This window comes from Mytilus trossulus, chromosome 7, assembly GCF_036588685.1.
Source record: "Mytilus trossulus isolate FHL-02 chromosome 7, PNRI_Mtr1.1.1.hap1, whole genome shotgun sequence".
In the NCBI taxonomy this organism is placed as follows: domain Eukaryota; kingdom Metazoa; phylum Mollusca; class Bivalvia; order Mytilida; family Mytilidae; genus Mytilus; species Mytilus trossulus.
In genome coordinates, this window is record NC_086379.1 from 6,309,545 (window position 1) to 6,335,988 (window position 26,444).

A 26,444-nucleotide genomic window follows, 5' to 3' on the forward strand; every position below is an offset into this window, starting at 1 on the left:
GTACAAGTTAACCACAAATTTAGATGTTCAACTAAATAAAAATTTCTATAAAAATGTATCCAGAATTTCTCTGAACTACTAAATCACAACTCCACGAAAATGTAAGGTGTCCGCAATCCACGAAAATTGGTACCCGTTCTAAGAAAATAAATGAATCCAAAATATGTATACAGTCTTTAATATACAGATAAAATTAAAATAATGTTGCACTAATGAGTGTTGGACGCCAATTCATCATTCACTATGATTTGCTAAAGATAATTCAGAAATAAAAAAAATCATTCTAAACATAGTGGTCTCCCATCACTGGACCTAATTACAAACATTAATATGTAAACGATGCATACGCTTGAAATACTTATAGTCTCGATCCTTACTTTACCACCACATCTAAACCTAAATCTAACCCTTTAATATGTGATTCTTTGCAGTGACTATACATGTAACTATGTACTGTATAACACAAATGCTTGATCATAATAGAGATGTCTCCACTGACGTTTGAAAATTTAGAAAAAGACAATCTGATGGACAGCAGTAATGCTTATTAATTCTAAGTCGGTGGGCGATGAAAAAGTGGGCAATACATCAACTGAGATGTACAGAAAATGATTACCTTTATTGAAAACACTGTTAGCTATTGTAAGAAGTTTCTATGAAACTAACTTAAGCAGAAAGTTTGACATTGAAAATTAGTAATTGTTAATCAAACTGTACTGATAGTAATGCAACTTTATTGAATATATCATCGATCTATCACAAGAATTCCAATCGAACAAGATCAGCAGAAAGCTTAACATTGTAAAATGATAAATAATTCGAAGTACCTGGATCATAACCTATAGGGAAGGACCTACATTAATCGTCGAACTGATATGTATTAATAGTAATGCATCTTCATACAAAATATAATTGATCTATCATAATCAGTTCTAATCAAACTATCTAAAATTAGCAATTGTTGACGAAAAAGTATGTATAAAAGTTTTTAAGATAATATGCTATTAAAATAAGACGGTAGATTTAGTTATATAAAGGACATAACTCCTATAAGTTATTCAACAGTTAAAAAACTGTTATAATGTAACTGGTAGGTGGATCTGTCAGGGGCTTACATTGTTCAGCAATTTTTAAGATAATAACTAAACTTACATTTTACCCCTGTGATCTATTTTCAATCATGTAGTCCGAATTACTTGACACATTTTAAAGAAGGTACCCATATAATGAGTGCAGTCAAGTACTTCTGCTTCTGTTGGCCCAGCAGATTCATAGGAGAACGTTTTTGTTAAAGTCAATGGACAACGAATGAAGGATGACAGACGAAAATTTGCTCACCTGAAAATTTGGATCAGACGAACTTAAATTGGATGAAACATTTCCATGAAATAACAATTGAACCAAAAGATAAAGAAAACATCTTTTTGAACTAAAAATACGTAAAAGATGCTATACATTCATTATTAAAACAATGAAAAAAATGCATATCATCGGACGGAACACAAGAAAGTAATCTACAAACAAAAAATAAATACAGATACACACGGAACACAAAAATGTAATTTACAAACAAAAAATAAAAACAGATACACAAACTCCGACAATGTATTGCTTTCAATGGCCATTGATGATTGGTATTTCATTATACAATTCAATGTACTATCATTGTTTTTATATCTTCAAACCCAGTGATATTCTTTAACAAGAGTGCACACACTGAAATATCTCGCCTTCTTTACTAATCATTGATATTATGTTGATAAACCTAAATATAAAGCTTTATTACAACTGTCACATAAACTCAACATTAACCAAGAAAACAAAACATTGATCAATGAACCATGTAAACGAGGTCAAGGTCAGATGACCCATGCCAGGCAGACATGAACAGCTAACAATTCTTCAATACAGCAAATATAGTTGACTTATTGCTTATAAATTAAGAAAAACAGACCAAAACACAAACACTGAACACTTAGCAATGGACCGTAAAAATAAGGTCAAGGTCAAATAAAACCTGAATAACAGACATATAAATCATAAAATATTTCCATACCCCAAATATAGATGACCCAATGCATAAAGTATTAGAAAAATAGACCAAAACTCAAAAACTTAACATTGACCACTGGACCATGAAAATGAGGTCAAGGTCAGATGACACCTGTCAGCTAGACATGTACACCTTACAATCATTCCATATACGAAATATAGTAGATTTATTGCATATATAGTATAAGAAAAAAAGACCAAAACACAAAAACTTAACTATAACCACTGAACCATGAAAATGAGGTCAAGGTTAGATGACACCCGCCAGTTGGACATGTACACCTTACAGTCTTTCCATACACCGAGTATACTAGACCTATTGCTTATAGTATCTGAGATATGGACTTGACCACCAAAACTTTGTTCACTGATCCATGAAATGAGGTTTAGGTCAAGTGAAAACTTTCTGACGGGCATGAGGACCTTGCAACGTACGCACATACCAAATATAGTTATCCTATTACTTATGATAAGAGAGAATTTAACATTACAAAAAATCATGACATTTTTTTTCAAGTAGTCACTGAACCATGAAAATGAGGTCAAGGACATTGGACATGTGACTGACGGAAAGTTCATAACATGAGTCATCTATATATACAAAGTATGAAGCATCCAGGTCTTCTACCTTCTAAAATATAAAGCTTTTAAGAAGTTAGCTAAAGCCGCCGCTGCCGTCGTAGCCGCTGCCGCTGTAGCCGTCGCTGGATCACTATCCCTATGTCGAGCTTTCTGCAACAAGAGTTGCAGGCTCGACAAAAATCATGTCAATGAAACAGAGCTACAATCACATGCTTCTTACTGAAATATCTAGAAGAGAGATTGACTATTCATACTCCTTGACCAAGAAGTATTTTAAATGACGAATATAAAATAACATGCAGAGAAACAACATAAATGTATGCATTTCCTCCCATCATTTACATGATTAACAGCGTTTTTTCTAGAGGTTTTACTGATGTATAAAACACTAATGCAACACTTAATATCTTCTTTTTCTTCATTGCACAACGACACAGCTTATTTTACTTGCAGCACCTAAAAAATAATGTATAAGAATAGTTTTTATTAAGTTTTTTATAATACATTAATAGCTTGAACCATTCTTCACACAACGTGTCTCCTTACAAGTGTTTTAAAAATATAACTGATTTTTTTGGTACGTACATATTATTGATCTTGGATGGATTGAAGAACTGAACAGTAGGAAGACAACTGCATACAAGCCTCCAATCAGCAATTTTGTTTTTCTTGTGGATTATTCATCAGAATAAAAACGGGCCTTAACACAGAAAAAATGACTTATAGGTCAGGTAAACTCTATCTGGCTGGAGTGTACCCCTAACACGGTGAACTATTTGTCTGGTATACGTGTACACCTAACAAGGTGAACTCTGGTTGGTTGACGTGTACACCTAACAAGGTGTACCCTGTCTGGTTAGTATGTATCCCTAATAATTATTTAATTTACAAAAAAATAAGGTAATCGAGAAATGCACCTTTTTGAAAAATCATGTCCTAGGTTAATATACAATGTACCATGAAATTAGTCAAGGTTAGATGAATCATCAGATGGACATGTTCACTTTATAATGATGTCATACACCAACTATACTTGGACTATTGCTTGTAGCATCTGATAAATGAACATAATTAAAGAAAATTAAACTAAATTCTGACCCGAAATTAGGGTCAAGGATAGGTGAACCCTGCTGGCTAGGATGAAATTTGAAAAAAATATGCAGGACAGGAGTTTTGAGTAAAAAAAAGCCGGCAGGATGAGACACTTGCCAAAAAAATTGTCAGGACGACAATTAAGGTAAAAAAAGTAAGGATAAACTAAAAAAAAAAGGCAGGACCATACAGAGTGAAAAATAAAAAGGCAGGACAGATATTTCAGCTAAAAAAAAATGCAGGACAACATTTTTCATCCTAGCCCCCCCATAAAAATCAAATGGTAGCTCCCTTACAAAAACAAATCACTTGACAAAACAACTAAAGTTTGTTCAGCAGTCATTCAGCCATGAAAATGAGATTATGGAAAACCTATGTATGCAAGATGGAAACTTGATGACTAAAATAAGGCATCTGATTATATATATATGATTAGAGGTTTCATTGTATTTTTTTCTTCTGAAATGTAAAGCTTTATTGAATTGACTAAAACTGTCTCGCATCTGCTTCCCTACGATTCACATTTTGGGACATTCGCAACAGGAACAATAACTGTAATGTGATAAAACAGATGAACGCATTACTTCACGAGAGAGGTGATTCATGGTCCAAAGTTCGTGTGAGAGGAATATGAACTCAGTTTTGTAAAATGTCAAATAACAAAAATACTGACCTCCGAGGAAAATTCAAAATGAAATGTCAAAATTATCAAAAGCTCAAACACATGTACATTAAAAGAAGGGATAGCAACGGTCATGTCCCTGACTTGGTACAGGTATTTTCTAAAGTAAAAAATGGTGAATTAAACTTGTTTTATGGCTAGATAAACCTCTCTCTTGTATGACAGTCACATTGAATTCCATTTATATGACTATTACTCTAGTGAGAAGTCGACTGATGATTTCCACCATACAGTGGGACTGTGAGACATTTTATTATTATCTTATTCGTATAACCTGTCATGCTGAACATTTTTGCATTTTAAAGTTTCTTTATATCTATAAGTCATGATAGTTTTTAAGATAACAGTCAACAAGAATGTGTCCCTAGAACACAGATGCCCCCTCCGCAATCATTTTCTATGTTCAGTGGACCATGAAAATGGGATAAAACTCTAATTAGGCATTGAAATATTTTGTTCTCACCAGATTTGTTTCTATTAATACTGGTTTTCAAAATAAAAGATTAAACTCTGGTTTGAGTAATGTCAACAATCTTGGTTTTAAAGATACATGTAGATACCCAAATCATGATTGTGGCTAAGTTTGGTTAAATTTGAGCCAGTAGTTTCAGAATAGAGAATATTTGTAAAAGTTAATAAAGACTACGGACGGCCAGGAAGATGAACGACAAGTGATGAGAAAAGCTCACTTGGTTTTCTAGGCCAGGTGAGCTAACAATGTGTTTTTAAATCATTGTGAAAAAAACTTTTATTAAAAACATAAATTGTTATAAATCAAAAACAAATAAATTAAATGAAATCATAAAACACAAATGTACAATAATAAAAAATAAATAAAAGGATAACAAAGGTTATAGATCATAACTGATATGTTTGCATTAACCATGTTCATACATAAAGTAGCCAAATTTGCTTCAATTTGGCTCAGAAGAAGATTTTTTGTAAAGTTAACAAACAATGATGAAAGACAATAAGTGATGAGAAAAAATCATTTTGCTCTTCTGGTGAGGTGAGTTAAAAATTATACTTCTTTTTAATTACACATCACACATGTCATGCATGTAATTGGATGGATCTTAAAATAAACATATTTTTTAAAATACAATTTTCAAATCATAAATCAGTCACAAAACATGCAAAATAACATGTATCTATTTAATTCTTCTAAAGGTACATGAGGTAAAAATAAATTCATGTATCATTATATAATTTGTACATATATTAATTTTTTTGACAATTTATTCAAATAGTCTTTTCATAATTTGTGTTGAAATTAAAAGTAACTAGAAATAATGTATTTTAAATTAACCCAAGCACAGGCACTCTCTAATTATCTTCCTGGAGCTTTAATTTTTCAACTTCACAAGAAGGACATTGACAAGTAGGGTAAACATATTTGCTTTTCCATTCTAAGAGATTTTTCTGATTCCTGCATTTTCTTTTGAAAACGTTATAAGATATTGCAGTATCCTGTAATAATATAGGCAATATCAATGCACACTTTCCAAATGCTTGTGCCATGCATTGGTAACCTTTGCACAAAAGGCGATGAATTAAAGGGACAAATTCATGTCCATTATTTTTACATATATCCAGTTCTGGAAATAATTGTTCAAGATCTGTCTCAATTATTCCTAAATATGCTGCTACATCAACTATTTGGACAAGTTCAGTTCTTGTAGTAGGAAGAGCCACGCCATAGCTTATTTTATGTCTTAGATGCTGAAAACTAGCAAAATTAAATCGAGACAAATCAACTAAATTATAGTCCTTGTGATCATCAGTTGACATGAAAAGTCCCGTAAAAAAATGACAAGTTGAAATGAGCTTTGCATCAAACGGACCAAGACAGATCTCCTTCTGGTCAAATTTCACATGTATTTTTCTGACGGTTATAGACTGCCTCATGTCTGTGAAGTGAAAAAAAATATGAATTATCAAGCTTGTCCAGGTATATTTACTTCTCATGACTAATATCTGATTAAGCATACAATATTGTAAAATTTGAAATTTGTTATGCCTACAACATGTACAATGCTGTTTTATTGTAATCCATTCGTTTGATGCGTTTAAGCTTTTAAATTTGCCATTTGATTAGGGACTTTCCTTTGTGATTTTACTTTTAACATGTTATGATCACAAAATTATCTTCATGATCAAGGCGGCTGGTTGTCTTTTTTACAGGTTTAAGTGGCATATGATTGTATCATTTTTATTCTAATTTCAGTCTAAATTTCAGAGAGTAAAAGCTTGTCATGTGGCTGCCTGTCATATGTAAGGCTAAATGTTGAAGAGAAATATCCCTCATCCATTCTCAATTGACAGCATATTTATATATATCCTGCAAATTAAAGCCAATGGACACTCAACTTTAACAAGATATTTCCTGGAAGACCAAGAGTCTGATAATGACAATATTTCTATATCCAAGTTAATCCTTGGGGTCTACTACCCAAATGATTTCAGATGATTGAAATGTGTAAACACAAACACAAGTTGCATGATCATAGTTCATTTTGTTGTATCGTTCATACTAAGAATGAACCACAATTTTAGACCTGCTTGAATATTTTAAGTAATTGGTGTTTCATGAAACTTTATTTTGCTTGATTATAAAAAAAAATGCTGGGAAAGATTACTTCAAGAATTGTATAGCATTTCCTTTTTTTCATAAATTTAAGATTAAGGCAATACAAATTGGAGAGCATGCCACAAACCTGAAATTTAGAAGCAATGAAATAATGTCTAGATAACAAGCTTTCTTTTTGGTTTAATAATTGTCTAAATGGTGTTAGTGGTGTTTGTTCCACAGGGTAATATTATGCGTCTAGTGCGGTAGATCTATTTATATTGTTCTTATCGCCGCTGGCTAGCATATTTTATGTGAAAAGAAAGATGAGTGTGTAAGTCTTTCCTGCCAGTATACAGCCTCTACATTACCAAGACTCCAGCAGTATCCTCCTCGTTGGTAACACTGGTAAAAGACATCTTTCGAAGTCAGGCTGAACTGCTTGGGGATCTCGGAGCAGCAAGGGCCCTAGAGATGCAGTGTGTAGGCCCATCGATGTGTGGACATGCCCTTGCACTCATCAACCTTGCTCCAGCTATGGGTAAATAGTTGGCTAGATAGGAGTCATAAGCCCAGCAAGGCAACCTATCTAAGAGAGACAACTCGAACAAAACCGGACAGATCATGATTCGTAAGCCTTGGTTTGGCAACTGATCTAGAGGACTGGAACCTTAACACGAAATCCACTGGCCCTCCAGGTTGGGGGTTGAGCACAAGAACTATCTCGTCTCATAAAAAAATGCAGTTATCATGGTTATGGAAACAAGGTGATTTGAACGCCAAAGTTGGAAATGATACCACCGGGATCGAAAGAGTAATGGGAAAATATGGGTGTGGCAAGATCAACGACAATGGAGAACGTTTAGTGGACTTATGTGGTGCTAATAACTTAGTAATAGGGGGTACTATCTTCCCTCACAGAGATATATATAAGCTGACATGGACTTCTCCAAATGGTAGAGACAAAAACCAAATAGACCATATTATCATCAATGGAAAATGGAAAAGATCGCTGCAAGATGTACGCGTTATGAGGGGTGCAGATGTTGCGAGTGACCACCATCTAGTAATTGCAAACATCAAACTGAAACTTCAAACGTTGTCTAGTTATGTAAACGTGTCAAGGAAATTTGATGTTGGTAAATTACATGTACAAGATCCAAAAATCCAGCAAGAGTTTAAACTGGAAATAAAGAACAGGTTTCAGCTATTAGACAACATCACAACTGAAAGCACAACCACAATATCAGTCAATGATGAATGGCAGCACATACATGAAATCAGTAAAAAGGTACTAGGATTCAAAAGATAAGTACACAAAGAATGGATAACACCTGAAACTTGGAATTTGATAGATGAAAGAAAAGAAGTGAACAAAATTTGCAAAACACGTTCTGAGAGAATTAAGGAAAAGCTAAGAACCAAGTATACAGAATGCAACAAGAAGGTAAAAACAGCAACAAGAAAGAACAAGAGATATTTTATGGAAGACCTAGCAAATGAAGCAGAAAGTGCAGCTTCAAATCAGAGAATGGGACAGATTTACCAAGTAACTAAACAACTAAGTGGTAAAAATGCTAAGATAAATATGCCTATTAAAACAAAAACAACAATATGCTAACAACAGAACGAGACCAATATCTGAGATGGAAGGAACATTTTCAAGAGGTTCTTCATCGAAAATATCCAGATAATATAGCAATTATTCCTGAGGCACCCTTAGACCTTGAAATAGATACAGATCCACCTTCAAAACAAGAAATACAGAAAGCCATTAAAAGCTTGAAAAACAAAAAGGCACCTGGCATAGACCAACTGAATGCAGAACTTTTTAAGATAGATCCAGTTCTAGCAGCGGATACTTTACATCCAGTATTTCAGAAAATATGGGAACAAGCTATTATCCCTAACAGTTGGTCGGAAGGCAACATCATTACAATACCAAAATCAGGAGACCTAACTAACTGCAACAACTGGAGAGGAATCACCTTGCTATCCATTCCAAGTAAGGTCTTCTGCATAATTTTAATTTCAAGAATAACAGAGGCTGTGGATAAGAAACTACGACAAGAACAAGCTGGTTTCAGAAAAGGTAGAGGCTGCATCGACGACATATTTGTCCTACGTAACATCTTAGAACAGTGTCATGAGTGGCAGAGAAAACTACTGGTAAACTTTGTAGACTTTGAGAAAGCGTTGACAGCTTACCCCGGGAAAGTCTTTGGGAAATTCTGAGAAACTATGGTATACCTAGTAAGATAGTGCAACTCATCAAGACCTTTAAGATAACAATTGCCATTTTCCTGACTTGGTTAAAGACATTTTGAGAAAAATTTTGGGTTTAACCTGGTTTGGTGACTAGTAAAACCTCTTGTTTTTAAGGCAATGTTGAATAATCCTGGTACCTTTGATAACTTTTTGAATCTAACTGTGACAGTTTTGCAATTTATCAAAGTACAAACATGATAAATACACACATAATCAGAAATTATTCTAGAAATGATTAATTTCAATCTGAATGTAGTCTATACTATAATATCTAAGAATCAAATAGCTTGTAAGCACTGAAGGGTAAAGATTGCTTAAATATATATCAGTGTAAGTAAAATTAAAATATAGTATTGTATAAAACATCTACAATTCTGGACAAAGGAAGATAACTACAATACTTAAAGATGACTTTAGACAATGACACAGTGATCGGGAAGGACGTGCGCCCGGCGCCTATAGCACATATCGACCAGAAATGGCGCATAGGTTGACAAATGTAAGCGCCCACGTGGCGCACAATATTTTTCACTTCATTTCGAAACGTTTAGATATCGTCAAATGGATTTCTGATCGTGTTCCGTACCGCCATGTGTGTATACACAACTATGTAATGTTCAATGATAGGATCACCTATATATTTTTGGGACGTCTAGGGTGGTTTCCTATTGTAATAGAAACATGCAGTTTAACGTCTCAGGTGTTTTCTTATGGTAATAATAGAACCATGCGGTTTAACTGATTACCCCAAAAACGTAATTAACCATCATTCTTGATATATTTTTTTAATAAAAACTTTAAATTTGTAAAATTTGGCTAGTAAAGACTAGATTTGTCTCTAATTATAATCTTTTAGTTACCGGTAGTTTAGCTTGCTATTATTTCGATTGAGATATATAAAGCCCAAAGTCTTTTAATAAATATAGTTTTTGTCTCCATAAAAGGCGCTTAACTGTCCTTGTCATTTTTTTGTCTTTAGCTTGTTTTGACATTTTGTAAACATGACTTCAGTGAATTGTTGTTTTGTTCTATCAGTTAATGATACTCTCTACCGTTAGTCTTGTCATTGTTATGAAGTTATAATAATACATGTAATACAAGAAGTGCAGAGGGAATGCCAGAAATGTCCTCTGATACGGAACGTCTGGAATAAGTATGGTTTCGACGAAGACCCAAATTCAATGTACAAAAAAAACATGAACATGTACAAGGCAACAAAACCAGTTTGAATATTGTAAGTAAAGGTTATCTTAAATATTGTCTGGTTTGAAGGAAGTTAAAATTTATTATTGAATATTCATTGAAATTAAAATTACAAAATCACAGGAACAATAACCATGATATAATTTAAAATCATAAATGTAAGTACCACCTCCTCTTCATTCTTTGCACAAATATACTGATACTTTTTTTTTTACAGTAGTCAATTTAAATGGCCCACCCATATGACAACTTGGCCCATTATTTTTTAAAATGGCCCATTGAATTTATGTTTGGGGGGCCCTGGGCCCATAGTGAAAAAATCCTTCCAGATCACTGATGACATCATTGATATTTTTAGAACAAACATTAGACTACTGCACCTTGTAAAAGTTAAATAATTATCTTGTCAAGTATAACATCATTTTGTAACTTGACTATCTGATCATATTTTTTGTAGATAAGTTTCTAAAAATGTTCACGGATGGGGATGTATAGAATATTATGATCAATTCACTATATTTTGTGAATCTCTAAAGTAGTGATAAACCTTAGAAGACTTAGATATCCAGTCAGTACTATTGGGTTTCAATTGTATTTCAATTGTATTTCATGCAATCTACATCTAAAATATACAAGAATATAAAGGTTCAATTTCATTGCAAGTTAGTAGGACATCTAAATGTATAGATACCATTTTACATGTTTAACATTATTGTATAGCCTACCATTTACACAGTTATTCCTGTGTCACATCTCATAAAAAAGAAAAAACACCAAAAATATTATCTATTGAAAAATATGAGCCTTCAATGAAAAATTGCCAAACATATCACATCGTGCTTTTGCTTCTTTTGGTTGTAAACATGTTAAAGCAATCGTCCATGTCATAGTCAGTTGATGCTTTGAACATTTCTAGTTAAATTACAGTCATTGTCAGTGAAGATATTCCATTCAAAGAGTAGTTAAACATCATAAAGTTTTAAACATAATCCTAATTTGTCAGTCTGAGGTCCTATTTATAGAATGGGGGAGGATAGGGGGATAGGGGGAATTATATCGTGTCTATAAACAGGATAAACAAAATTCCTTTTAAAAACATCAGTACAACTTTCTATGACATTACCCTAAACTTTTTATGCATTATTACAACCCTTGATAGTTTACACTTTGAATTGACTGTTTGAATCTTATTTGCTGATCTAGATCTAGTTATTTGGTCAATATTGGCATTTAAATGGGCTACCAAATTTCTATTTTCTACACATTTCGGAAAATGTTGCTTGTTTTTATCATTTGCCATGTTTTCTGCTGTTGAGAATATTGTGATTTTAGGAAAAGCTGCATACAAATTATGTATCAAAATTTACAATACAAGACAACTACATTTTTTTTTTTGCAAAAGGTGTATATATACAATGTAATCTGCCTAATCCGAGTATTCCAACCGTTGAACAACCTGCTATAACTGACACATTATCCTGGTCCAAAAGTACAGATGCCTATCCTTGCAGAAAAAACTTGAGAATTCCTAAGCTTGCTTAATCAGAAATTTTTCCTAGTCCCCCTGTGTGTCAGATTAGGCAAGTAACACTGTATCCTGTCACAATTTTCACAATGAGGAAAAGTTTCAACAATTTCTAAACTTTATAGTATATAATTATTCATGCAAGTAAAAAACAATTTAAATATAATTTACCTTCAAAAATGTCTGTATCGTCTAGACAACACACAACCATTTCACATGCATCTGTGCTATTTAATCTGTAAAAAAAAAGAAACTTAAATATAATATCATGAAAGTCATCATGATTAATAACAGAAAAAAACCCATTATTTGACAATGGCACAAGACAATTGAACGATGGTGGGGCGTCATCGTTAAACAGGCCATGGAGATCCCTGAAATAATATAAACATGATGAATGAGACTGGAAATAAAACCAGATTCATATGTAATGAACCATTTTGTGTAAGCTAAAGTATGTCAGTCAGGGGTACTATTTGTGACATATTTTTTTACTTAACATGCTTAACATGCTTAAAGAACATGAAGAAGTAAATATCAAAATATTATACATGGTATATATAAGGAAAATTGTAAGATACTTAATAACTTATACAAGTGAATTTTATATACTTGTACATGTATGGGTAAACTAATTCAACATGTTCAATGACTTAGTTTTGTCCCCTGAATTTCTCAGGACTTTTTTGCTCTAATCATGCTAATACTTAACTAATCATTGAAGTGTAATTGCATGGACAATGAAAATCTCTTTTTTTTAAAAGGCCAAATTAAAAAAGATGTGTGCTTCCTATATATGTATTAATTACCCTACCCTCCCTATTTTTTAGGTTAAGAAATAGTCTACCCTATAAAACTAAGCTTCAGTTTACTTGTCATTTATCAATAAGCACTGTTAACATGATTAAGTCAGAATGTCCCTCCCATCTGGCATCATGCCCATAGACTCAATGTAAAAAAATGGTAAAATAAAAACTAGAAGCTCTAAAGAGCCTGTGTCGCTCACCTTGGTCTATGTGAATATTAAACAAAGGATGCAGATGGATTCATAACAAAATTGAGTTTTGATGATGGTGAAGTGTTTGTACATCTTACTTTACTGAACATTCTTCTGCTTACAATTATTTCTATCTATATTGAACATGGCCAAGTAGTTTCAGTGTAAAATGTTAGTTACAATTTACAAATTTTATGAAAATTGTTAAAAATTGATTATCAAGGGCAATAACTCCTTAGGGGGTCAATTGACCATGTTAGTCATGTTGACTTATTTGTAGATCTTACTTTGCTGAACAGTATTGCTGTTTACAATTTATCTCTATCTATAATAATATTCAAGATAATAACCAACAACAGCAAAATTTCCCTAAAATTACCAATTCAGGGGCAGCAACCCAACAACGGGTTGTCCAATTCATCTGAAAATATCAGGGCAGATAGATTTTGACCTGATAAACAATTTTACCCTATGTCAGATTTGCCCTAAATACTTTGGTTTTTGAGTTATAAGCCAAAAACTGCATTTTACCCCTATGTTCTATCTTTAGCCATGGCGGCCATCTTGGTTGGTTGGCCGGGTCACGCCACACATTTTTTTAAACTAGATACGCCAATGATGATTGTGGCCAAGTTTGGTTTAATTTGGCCTAGTAGTTTCAGAGGAGATGATTTTTGTAAAAGTTAACGACGGAGACAACTGACGACGGAAGACGGACGCCAAGTGATGAGAAAAGCTCACTTGGCCCTGTGGGCCAGGTGAGCTAATAAATCCCTACCTTCCTACCTTTATAATTTTATTCAAAGATGTAACAGAGAAAAACAGACATATTATTTTTTTTGGCCTAACTAACCTGAATCTAACAGCTGAAGACTGTGGTCCTTCCTTTTTTTCAATGTCTTTTACTGTTCCATAAGAAGCAATAAGATCTTGTAAAACAGAAATATCACAATCTACTGGAAGACCATCTAGCTGTATAACAGAATCACCCTTTAACTTCCATGACACACCTGCATCATGTGATGATCCCTGACCATTTCGTTGGCAAGCATTAGAATCCATCAGACTTAAATTATTCTTTTGGCACTTTTTGCTAACTTGCTTATCCCTAACTGTGTCATCTTGGTCATTATCATGTTTACTCTGATCTGGATAATTACTATGAAAATCTTTGGCTCTCGCTGCATCTCTGTTCTTCTTTTTATTTTTCCGACTTATTTTTTTAAAGCTTTCACTGGTTTCACTTTCATCTTTATCTGAGGTAGCCGATGTTCTTTGATTGTCACTCTCAGTTTTTGATACCGACAAAGTGGAATGGTCAATATCGGGACTAGAAGACATATGGTCAATATCGTGACTAGATGTGGAATGATCAGTATGAGGACTAGATGAGGAATGGTTATGGCCACTAACAGCATTATCAGGACTAGAGGATGAATGAGTATTGCCACCCATGGCAACATTAGACACATTTCCCTGAGCTTCAACACTACCATCACCTGGTAATGTCAGATCAAATTTGGCACGAGGTAGAACATCACAACCTTTAACCTTACTTCTGATTGGCAAGGTTGATTTATCACATGGTAAAAGTGACTCGGTAGAAACCGACACATCCGTATCATCAGAATCTGTCCAAGTTTCATCATTTTTACTGTTAGAAATGTAAGCATCATCACCAGAATACCAAATTCCTCCTTGTGCTTTACCCTCTGAAAGGGGAACTGATTCTTTTGCACTTTGAGAAAATCTTCGTTTAGATGCTTCAGATACTGAAATGTTTTCAAAATCATTTAAACTCAAGTTGTCCATTTCTGCTTCCAGTTTTTTAAAATATTCATCAGTTTTCTGTTTTAAATCTGAATTAATTTCAATACTTTGTTCATTTTGCAGATAATCTTCTTTTATTTGGTTATTTCCCTGGTATGAATTATCTTCTGTTTCAAAACTGTCATCATTAAATGCTACATCTTCAAACTGACCCTCTTCAGTAAATGCATCTTCCCAAGAGTCCATGAGATAGTTGGCCATATCTTTGAAATTTGTTCCATTTTTTGTATCAGCAGTATTTCTAGTTTCTTCAAGACTTTGATGTTCATTTTTAGATTTAGCAGATAGATGTGGAAAATCTGAAGTCAGAATTAAAGGTTTTGTCTTAGGTTTCCGTAATTCATTTTTCCAGCTAGGACTTCTATGTGATAAGCCAACATGATATATTCTTTCATCTGCACTACTTTCAGACTGAAAATAAAAAAATAAAGACATTTAACATTCATGTTGAATTAAAAAAATAAAATAAAGACATTTTACATTCATGTTGAATTATTGCTAGAAAAAATATGATGCTTTTAAAATCAAATAGGTATAATTATTAAGTAATATTGGTGGAGGATAATTATAACTATGTTTCCTATACATGCTATAGGTACCATACATAGTCACATTTGTCATCCTTGCTTATGATTATTCAGGTTGGGTTATTTTGGGAGAAAAACGAAAATAATGATGTCCAGATATTGTTTCCGTCATCTGACAGACTTTTAAGTGACCACTGTACCGACAGACTAAGACATTTGATACCTTGCCAAAATTACCTCCAGTCATAAAATCTTTTGGTAAAATAAATTCTATAACAATTTATATATACAGTATTTCATCACATCCTAAATGCCGGTGTCAGATTTTGCGGGTTTGTTCTAGTATTATACACAGGCAAATTACAATGTATATAACTTAATATATGACTGCTGTTATTTAAGTCTTGATCATAAATAAATAGAGTGGGGTGCCCATATTCGCTGTGGACACAACTTCGCCGTTTTATGATTTTGAGGTGTAAAAACTTCAAAGGATGGTTGAAATGGAAGAAATCTGCCGGTAAATTATATATTTTAATAACAAATATGAATATTTTTTAAACTGAGACAAAATTTCTGCACTAACTGCAATTGACTGAAAAAAGGACAACGATTTTCGTACAATTTCCTGAATGAAAAACACGATTTCAAAGAAGTATTTTTTAGTAATTCTTTGACTGATTGCGCCAAATTTCACAGTTCTTTACACCTTTGAAATGTCTTCTTTTCATCTATAAATGTATTTCATAAACATTGTTTAAAGCTGCAGTTATTTGGTTTTAAATAGATGTGTAAAAACGGCGAATATGTGTCCCCCTTTGACAAAAAATCAGCAAATTTTAAACACCCTTTAATCAAACTTTTCAGGTTATTTTTTTCAAACAAACACGTTTTCAAGGTAAGAAATATTTTGCATTTGAAGTTATATTCATATAGAAATATCAGTATATTTCAAAAACATAATGGCCTGAACATAAACTGCAGAAAACATGGAAACAAATGGCGAAAATGAGAACCCCACTCTACATGATTTATTTTCCTCATTTATTAATTCATTGCTTGAATTTAAAGTATTTCCTTGTGCTGTCTCTTTTTTTTTTTCATTGTTGGAAATATATCTGTATGTTTCCATAATAATATCTGGATCATTTAATTTGTTCCAGTTCTTTGTTGATTAAAATTCAATCATTTAAGAAAGTTCTCAAAACTAGAGGCTCTAAAGAGCCTGTGTCGCTCACCTTGGTCTATGTGCATATTAAACAAAGGACACAAATGGATTCATGACAAAATTGTATTTTGGTGATGGTGATGTGTTTGAAGTTCTTACTTTACTGAACGATTTTGCTTCTTACAATTATATCTATAATGAACTTTGCCCATTAGTAACAGAAGACTATATTTGGTAAAAATTTACATAAATTTACCAAATTAATGAAAATTGTTAAAAATTGACTATAAAGGGCAATAACTCCTTAAGGGGTCAATTGACCATTTAGGTCATGTTGACTTATTTGTAGATCTTACTTTGCTGAACATTATTGCTGTTTACAGTTTATCGCTATCTATAATAGTATTCAAGATAACCAAAAACGGCAAAACTTCTTTAAAAATTACCAATTGGAGGGCAGCAACCCAACAACCAGTTGTCCAATTCATCTGAAAAATTCAGGGCAGATAGATATTGACTTGATTAACAATTTAACTTCTTGTCAGATTTGCTCTAGATGCTTTGGTTTCATAGTTATAAGCCAAAAACTGCATTTTACCCCTATGTTCTATTTTTAGCCGTGGCGGCCATCTTGGTTGAATGGCCAGGTCATCGGACACATTTTTCAAACTAGATACCCCAAAGATGATTGTGGCCTAGTAGTTTCAGTGGAGATTTTGTAAAAGATTACCAAGGTCAAAGGTCAAGGTCATGTTATAAATTTTGAATTTTGCTTGTTATCTTTATTCAAAAGAAACTGTAACAGTTGATAATATAATATGTTCGCAAAATCACTGTTTACAATAAGGCGCAACATCAACTTATTCAGTCGAAGTGTTTTGGTTAACCCTTATATGAGTTTGCTCCCCTTATGTATTTGAAATCGTTATTTCTCCACAACCATACAAGTGATTGACCTCGGACCTTCATATTTGAGTTCACTGACCCATGACCTTGAAATTGAGGTCAAGGTCAAAGGTCAAGGTCATGTTATAAATTTTGAATTTTGCTTGTTATCGTTATTCAAAAGAAACTGTAACAGTTAATGATACGATGTGTTTGCCTAATTACTGTTTACAACAAGGGGCAACTTCAACCCATTTAAGTCGAAGTGTTTTGGTCAACCCTTTAAGAAGTTTTCTCCCCTTTTGTTTTTGAAATCGATAATTCTCTACAACCATACAAGTGATTGACCTGGGGTCTTTTGATTTGAGATCACTGACCTATGACCTTGAAATTGAGGTCAAGGTCAAAGGTCAACTTGACGTTCTAGATTTTCACCTTTGCTTTAACTTTGTTTTTGTTCATTATAAAACAATTAAATCTTCTGTACATATCTATTAATCTTATTTTTCTATATCAGTTGAGGTACCAAATTACATCAACAAGGAGTGACCCTTTCTAACTTTTTTTTCTAAATTTCATTCTAATTCTCGAGGTGGAAAGACCTTCAATTGTTCTCTGAAGAATTGGTTTTTAATTATTGTGAACATGTTTCAGAAAATATTCAAAAAAATGTGACCGATGAATATTAGAGTTGAATAATCTCCCTTTTAATACATAAATAATGAGTATGAAAAAGACAATAACTATACATGATATATATATAGTAAAAAAGTTGTGATAAAATTGAAAGAAATATAAAGTTAACTTTGGATGTAATTATGGTTGATTCACTCTGAAATATCTCTCTTCCTAAGTAATATTTGACAGTGTGTTTCTTTAAAACAGCTGCTTTCAGTTTTTTTCATAAACAATTTTTCATTGAATTCCAGTATATAGACACATTTTTCGTTAAAAATGTGTTGAGAGCATTGATAAATTCATTGTATGTTATTTCAAAGAAATAAAAAATTTAAAGAAATATATATATGGAAATTGAAATATTTTTTTCACTTTCAAGAGTCCAGTGTACATCAAAAGATTTAGATTTTCTGCAAAAGAAATTTGTTACTGAATGAGAACCAGATTGAAGTTGCTTTGATTATGGAAATGTTTGATCCATCATGTCCATTGTTTGCACTAAAAATCTAATCTTTCATTTTCTACTGACTGGCCAGTTGTAAATAATCATGATAATATCTGAATACAATAATAAATGTCAACCAATTTCAAATCTTTATTTATAATCACTTACATAACTAATTTTTTTTAACACAAAGAAGCATCAACCAACCTTTGAGCTGTGATGATTTGCTTTTTATAGGCATAATCTTTTCATGAATAACTAATGTGAAATAGTAAAGCACATTTTGCTTCATACTTACTGGTGAATCTCCACTCCTCCCTACAGGAGGTAGATTCTGTGATATAATCTGTCTACATTTAGCTCTGCCTCTTCCTAATGTTCTCTTCTGTATTTCACTCTCTGCCACTCCCAAATGCCTTTGGAAGTCAACCTTATTAATGTAAATTATCTAGTATCTAGTTTATCTCTAGTATATAAAACATGTATAAAGAAGAACATGATAAATGTAAACTTTTTTTCATATTTCACCCTTTCTAGCACACATATTTTGTATATAAACTCATAACTTATGTATGTTTTTTGTTTTAATTTATCAATAACAATTTAAGAAGAGGTGATCCTCATTTGAAAAAATCCCCACAACTTCAAACCAAGTGATTTGTTGAAAAATTAATGTAATCTGTACAGTTCATTGGTGAAAGTTGTTTCATGTCTGTCATATTTGTTTTTCAAGAATTGTTGTGTTATTGATTTGTTTTCTCAATTGAATCTTTTCATATTTTTTATATCTGGCCTTTTATAACCATATGTGGCTAAGAAATCTAATAAATATTAATTGTTTAACACTTCAATGCACATGTCATGTACACATATTTGCTGTCTAATATAATATATATCATTCACTTGCAATTTAGTACCTTCTTTTTATGAATGACTTTATAACTTGGAAGTCTTGGCATCATTACAGACTGACGTAACCGTCCTCTCGCACAGGAGGTACAAATAATTTCTTCTTCACTGTCCGAACTGCCGTACATAACATCAAATAAATAAAAGTCATCCATGTCTGGAGCAATGAATGGTTCCATTCTTTTATATCTGTCTGCAAGTCTGAAAATAAATCCAACAACTTTTATACATATTTATATATATCATGTATATATATATCAGATTCTTTTATAAAAAATATTGAATAAACGAAACAAACATGCAACATAACCTTTGTGAGCTCATAACTTTAGGTCTGTAGGTCTTGTGTAGGCATGGTAGGAAGCAACTGCAGAAATAATTATCAATTGGTGGATTCTAGTTGTTGTGTGGCAGTTTTGTTTTTCATGCATTTTTGTAACACTTGGATGGTTGTCAATGGTTGTTGCCAATATCTTTAACCATATTTATAAAAAAAAAATCATTGCAGTGTTCTGCAACTTTTTTTTTGTTACTTACTATGGTTTCTTCATCACACAAAATTATATTTTTTGTGAAGTTGCTACCTAAATGTTTAATTTTTGTTATGAAAATTTTTGCAGTTGACCAGAAATTAGATGTTTTTGGTCCACCTATGCAGTGTTCATAAAAGTATGTTTTAATGGAATTTTTTCTATATCTTATTAACCATGTTAACTAGATTTCTCTGTTGTCTACAGAGTTTCCAGTTATCACTTGATTTTTGTTTGTTATACCTGTTGTACATGTTGTACAGCTGTCTTTTTAAGAACTAAAACATCTTTTACACAATTCAAGAGTCTAATAAACTCATCTGCTCATGCCATTGCAATGCATGTGCCTAGTATTTATTTTATGTCTTATGTTACAGCTTTAATGATTTTTTTGTGTTTGTTTGTGTTGTGTCAGGAATATGACAGTTCTTGTCCATTCGTTTTTGATGCCTTTTGTTATTTGATTTTGCCATGTGATTATGGACTTTCCGAATTGATTTTCCTCTGAGTTCAGTATTTTTGTGATTTTACTTTTTGCTTAGTTTTTATCATTTGTGATTACTATGTTTTTAAGTTTTTTTTGTTGCTTTTAGCTTAGTGATCATGCAGTGCATGTATATAATATAGTATTTAAATTAGTTGAGCTAAATGCACATGAAATGTATGTTCTAGGTCTTTTATATTTTTTTACCCCTGCTTTAAAAAAGGGGGGGTATACTGTTTTACCTCTGTCTGTCCTTCCGTCAGTCCGTCCGTCAGTCAGTCCGTCCCATGAATATTTTTCATCGCATTTTTCTCAGGAACTACAATCATGACAATACAAGGATTTCTGAAATTTGGTTTCAGGGTTTATCTAACATGTCTAAGTCAGCTATACCATGTATACTGTGTGATGCCTTTTCAGATTGATTACTTGACAACTTCCTGTTTACCAAACACTTGTATAATTTTACACATGACAGCCAAGTTGAAAAAAATTACAATACAAGGATTTCTGAAATTTGGTTTCAGGATTTATATAAGTAAGCTATACCGTGTGATGCTTTTCAGATTCATCACTCGACAACTTCTTGTTTACCGAACACTTGCATATTTTTACACTATTAATATTATACACTTGCGGCTGGGGTATCATCAGTGAGCAGTAGCTCGCAGTTTTACTTGTATTATTAGTATTAGTATTGTGTATGATTATTATGTAAATGTATGTCATGTATGTATTTGTCTGTTATAAAAGCTCAGAGAGCTTATGTTTATTTGTTATGTAACATGTTGACTATAAATAAAGCTTTGAATTTTGTAGAATGTGGATTATACCTCAATAGAAATATTGTGAGATACATGTAGATGAATTGGGGTCATGGAGGTGTAAAGTAAATTCACTAAAATACTGAACTCTTCTGCAGGGACGAAAAGTAGTTGCACTGCAAAACCTAGTTCAGCTTTAAATTTGCTAAAAGGAGTAAAATCACAAAAGTTCACCTTATATAAAAAAGAAGATGTGGTATGATTGCCAATGAGACATCTTTCAACTTGAGACCAAAATGACACAGACATTAACAACTATCATGACTATAGGTCACTGCACAGCCTTCAACAATGAGCAAAGCCCATACCGCATAGTCAGCTACATGTATATTTCTGCCATTACCATACTTATCAAAGCTTCCTGTAAAATTTTGTTTAATATATCTAGTGTACAAGATGTAACTTAGTGTTAAACGGAAAAAAAAGTCACAGGAAAAAAAGTCACAATATCCCTAGGAAAAAAAGTCACAAGAAAAAAAGTCACAATTTGTTTAAGTAAACTAATTTGACAGATAATGTTGGAATGCATGTGAAAAAGTCACTATGTACATGTAGGCAATAAATAATTTAACTGGAGTTTTTGAATGCATTGAAAAAAGTCATAATATATTCGTATCGGATTACTTATTTAAGTTACATGTATGTTAGTGGTTAAGTTTTTAAAACTATAAAGGAATTATATACACTTATAAAAATGTATTGGAATAAATTGACTTTTTAACAAAAAGGGAAAACTAATTGTGTCCTTTTCTTTGATATTGAGCATGAGTTGTATTTCATTGATATGGCTTCCTATGAACATGATGAAGACAGAAAATGAAAGGTCTACAAAGGGGAAAGGTGCCACAAGAAGCCACACATCAATATAAACAGTCCCTAGATATATAAATATATATAAATACTAAGCTATTATAAATGGCAATGAGTTGTTTGTTTAACACTAAATTACAGAATACTAATTATCCTTATAAAATTCAAAAAAACATGTAGTCAAGTTATATACTGAAATTCTAACTTGTATTCAAATTGAAGGAAATTGTTGCTGTTAAATGGTTAAACTCACATCTCTTTCATAAGGGATATAAAACAAAAAAATAATAACAACAAATCCTTGAAAACATGTATCAATAGTACACCAGCATGTACATGTTCCATTTAAATGTTGTGAGATTGATATTTAAATTTCCAAAGCTAGTCGTATAAAATGAATTTAAAAATGTCTATTTCCAAACAAAAAATCTATTGGGAATGTTTCCCAATATATTCATATATGGACCATAATTTGGTATTCGGCCTTTGGTTTCTTTTTGTATCCTTTTTTATAAGTTCTAAAATTCTAACTTTTATTTTGTGGGTTGTGTTGGTGTTAGAATAGTATGAATGGAACAATTGAGTTTTTCGAGAAAAAATTAATACATTTTGATTCACCGTTTACGTGACATGAAACCAAACAGGAAACCAATCTTTATTTTCTTTATTTTGCACAATATAATTCAAAAGGCATAAATAAACACCATTTCTAGTGTTACTTGCTTCATGTTAATATTTAAAATCTATTTTCAATGTTATATTAAAGTTTTTTTTAAACCTGACAGGAAACCATAAGAAACCGAAAGCATTTTTTTATATTTATTTTATTGCAAAATCTGCTTAAAATAATCTGAACAGTATCCTTTTTCTTAAAATTCATCTTAAATGTAACAGTATTATAAAACTCCTAAATATGTGCTTGTTTTGAAAACAATTAGTACAATTTATTCAGAATTTTCCATATTTTCTCCATTGATACAGGATACCATAATCGTTGTATCTTGATGTTTAAGCAAAAAAAATGTATTTATATTTGGTTTTGATATTCCAGTTATATACAATTTATTCCAAATCATTGGCAATGTAACATTCTTTAAATCCAGTAAAGAAAAAAACTTTTAACTTGGAATTAAAATCTTTAAAATAGGCATAATGTGATACTTGTGACCTGTACACCATCTACATGGTTTCCACATTTTAACCTACTTTAGTGGGCTAAAATAAATGAAGTACTTCCTTTCAAGTCATGCATGGTAAAAGTTTACTTCTCCTTTGACAAGTTTATTGCATTTCTGATAAGTGTTTGCAGAACATGAATAAAAAATATTAATTAAAAACTGTGACAGGATTCCAACTTTGTACATTCTAAGTGTAACGGTATATTAACATGTATTTGTTATTAAATTATATTTATTCACCTAAAATATCCAGTAATATTTACTGCTGAAGTTAAATCAATCCAATGAGCATTGGTACAATGATAAGAGACGTAATTTCGATTGATTTTTCCAAGGACTCTTCACGTCATTATCGGGAAACGAAGTGTGTTCTAACGTCTGTCAAATATCAAAATGAATATGAAATCGATTTTTTCAAGTCATTGGGCATTTATTTTCACACAGGATCGTATGTAACATTATGCACATAGGAAAAATAACAGACCACCGGCGCAATCTCTTTGACAATTGTATTTTCCTCTTTTAAACAAGACGAAACAAGTCTACAGATTATGTTTGCTAACATCCCGTGGGAAACAAAAACAATGTTTAGACCTAGTATTTCGTACATCCGGCCGTAATGGCGTTATCTCATGTTAGTCACATGTTTCACGTATGACCGGAAATGGTTAGAACTTGAGGACAAAAACAATTTTAATAAATAACTGGACTTTTGTTTCGTGTGAAATGTAACGCATAACGACAACGTAATTTTCTTACTTAATTATTACGAAGATCAAAACAAGAATGTAAATCATCTCGGATTTACCTGTTTGAACATCTCGCGAGAGTTCATATTTGCATATTGTTTTTAAGAATTCTATTACAACAAAGCAGTTTACATCATCTAAAAATTGCGGTATGAAATCGGACACAAAAATCACGCCACTGTTCTTACATCTGCTACATAAATACTTATAGTTCTCAGCATTTTCTTCTCACTATTCTTATTGGTCGATGTTCTTTGTTATTTGAAAGCAAAAGTTACGAATTTGCCGGTGACTATTATCTATAAATCAGTCAGCGTTATGCTCTTCGGAAGCAATAAGTAACGCGAGAAACGACACAAAAATACGGTTGTAGAATCTTTGGCATTCGTATATTTTAATTTTTTTTCTAGGGAAGAGTAGCATACACTTGTATGTTGATAAAAATAATGGCATCTTTAGATGTAGTTGCAACTTTTCTTACAGTAATTCACATTTTATCACTTTTCTATAGTTATAGGAAACGGAGCCCAATAGCAAATTATGGTCCATATATGCATGATATGTGTGGCCTTAGGACCATTTCCATAAAAAATACAAATTGGGAATGTTTCTCCTGTTAATACATGTATGTGCAGACCATATGACTATTTCATTCAAACAAATATATATTGTGACTTTTTTTCCTGTGACTTTTTTTCCTACAAACTTTGTACCTTTTTGTAAATGTTGTACAAGTTATCTGGTTATAAGTTTTTGACACATTTTCTTACACCAGGTGATACAAGTTTATCTTTAAAAATGTTCTAGTTCGATCTTTAAATTCAAATTTATATACTTTAACCTAACATTTCATGCTATTATCCTTGTCCTCACAATGGAAATGAGGATACTTGAATGGTTTAAATCTAAATTTTAATCTGATACCACATAATCATGGTAATGACATATATCCATAAAAAGTCTTTTTGTGGTCTAATGGTATCAGGTCCGTTCGCGCCCAATATACTTTCGCACCCTACACGTTCGCACCTCGCACGTTCGCACCCAAGGTCCGTTCGCACTCTACACGTTCGCGCCCAATTTTAATTCAAATTCCAGTTGAATAATTAGAAATTCATGATTGTTGTTTTTAATTGCTTTGATGTAAATACTGAATGTATTTATAGCTTGGTATGAGTAAAAGATAAATATTTTAAATGAAAAACACAAAGGATAATTGTTTTTAACAGCTTGGTCTCTTTGATCTGAAGCAATGGAATAAGGAAATATAGCAATACACTATTATATAAACCAAAACGTGATAAAATTTATTGAACGCAAAAAAAAACGTAGTCAGAATTTCACTTCATTTTGAAACAAGTCAATGAAACAAAGTTATAGGCAATACACTAAACAAAACATGATTAAGTGTTATTCAACACAAAATAAAACGTTGACAGAATCCCTTTTAATTAGAAAGGAATATAATTTTTTTTAACAATACACTCTAAAAAAACATGATTAAGATTAATTAAACACATAAAAAATGCTGTCTCGCTTTATTTTGAGACAATAAAATCAATTATACTTTTAAGAATACTACTTGCCAAAACTTGATAACAAAGTTAATAAACACAAAACCTGCAAGGACTTAAAATATATATACGTCCCTGACGAAACCAATTAAAATTGGGCGCGAACATGTAGGATGCGAATGGACTTTGGGTGCGAACATGTGGGGTGCGAAAGTGAAAGGGGGCGAACATGAGTGGGTGCGAATGTGAATGGGCGCGAACGGACCCGGATTCTGGTCTAATAATGTTGTTGTATTAATTCTCACTATTAGATTGTCCCAGTCCCATATATTATATCAAATTTTTATTGGATGCCAAATTGACTTTAAATAGGTGCCGATTTAACTTGAAGTTGATGCCGATAATTGACCAGGGCAGGTGCCGATTTCACTTTTCTATGGGTGCCGCACAGGCACTTGTTTCTATCCATTGGAAGAACCACTATCAACGTATATTTACGAAAATAAACGTAAATATACGTTGATAGTAGTTCGTCCAATTGATAGAAACAGAGACATATATACATATATGTGTATATATGTCTCTGATAGAAACAAGTGCCTGTGGGGTGCCGATAGTTAGTAATCATCAAAATATGATGGATAACTGGATACCATAAGAAGAAGATATGACCAGGTGCCGATTTGACTTGTACCAAAGTTTTTCACTTAAAGTAGCTTACACATAAATTTGAGGAAATAAGTTAGAATCAGTATTTTGCAATTAATGTCTTCCAAATTCTGATCTTGCAAAATACCAAGAATAATTTTCTTGTGCTACAGCTTCAAATTGGAACCGGAAGTCGTCTGAAAAATAAAAAGGAAGGTTCGAAAAAATAGCATCACTCATCATCAAAGCTACAAATAAAATACTTTGACTATAACTGCACTGAAATCATTTTAAG

General features: G+C 32.3%; 1 protein-coding gene across 3 annotated transcripts; it reads right to left on the minus strand.

Moving 5' to 3' along the window:
* Positions 1 to 26,358, minus strand: LOC134724543 (protein starmaker-like). Of its 3 annotated transcripts, none has more exons than XM_063587634.1 (6): positions 26,223 to 26,338; positions 19,421 to 19,613; positions 18,802 to 18,933; positions 13,824 to 15,211; positions 12,145 to 12,209; positions 1 to 3,090 (listed from the first exon to the last, which is right to left on the minus strand). In XM_063587634.1, exons 2-6 carry the CDS (start codon positions 19,589 to 19,591, stop codon positions 3,053 to 3,055), a joined length of 1,794 nt encoding a protein of 597 aa, XP_063443704.1. In that variant the 5' UTR covers positions 19,592 to 19,613; positions 26,223 to 26,338; the 3' UTR covers positions 1 to 3,052. The 3 variants fall into 3 exon arrangements, with proteins under 3 accessions (XP_063443704.1, XP_063443703.1, XP_063443701.1); XM_063587633.1 differs by lacking the exon at positions 1 to 3,090 and adding an exon at positions 5,280 to 6,318 and having other exon boundaries at positions 26,298 to 26,358; XM_063587631.1 differs by lacking the exon at positions 1 to 3,090 and adding an exon at positions 5,280 to 6,318.
* Positions 26,359 to 26,444: the final 86 nt, after the last annotated feature.

What these genes read in the sequence shown, in the direction of transcription:
- LOC134724543 (XM_063587633.1), bottom strand. Translation starts at nt 19,591, where the DNA reads ATGGAACCATTCATTGCTCCAGACATGGATGACTTTTATTTATTTGAT. An exon ending in GGAGGAGTGGAGATTCACCA is followed by an intron (nt 15,212 to 18,801) that starts GTAAGTATGAAG and finishes TTTTATTTTCAG; the next exon opens with TCTGAAAGTAGTGCAGATGA. An exon ending in CGATACAGACATTTTTGAAG is followed by an intron (nt 6,319 to 12,144) that starts GTAAATTATATT and finishes TTCACTTCACAG; the next exon opens with ACATGAGGCAGTCTATAACC.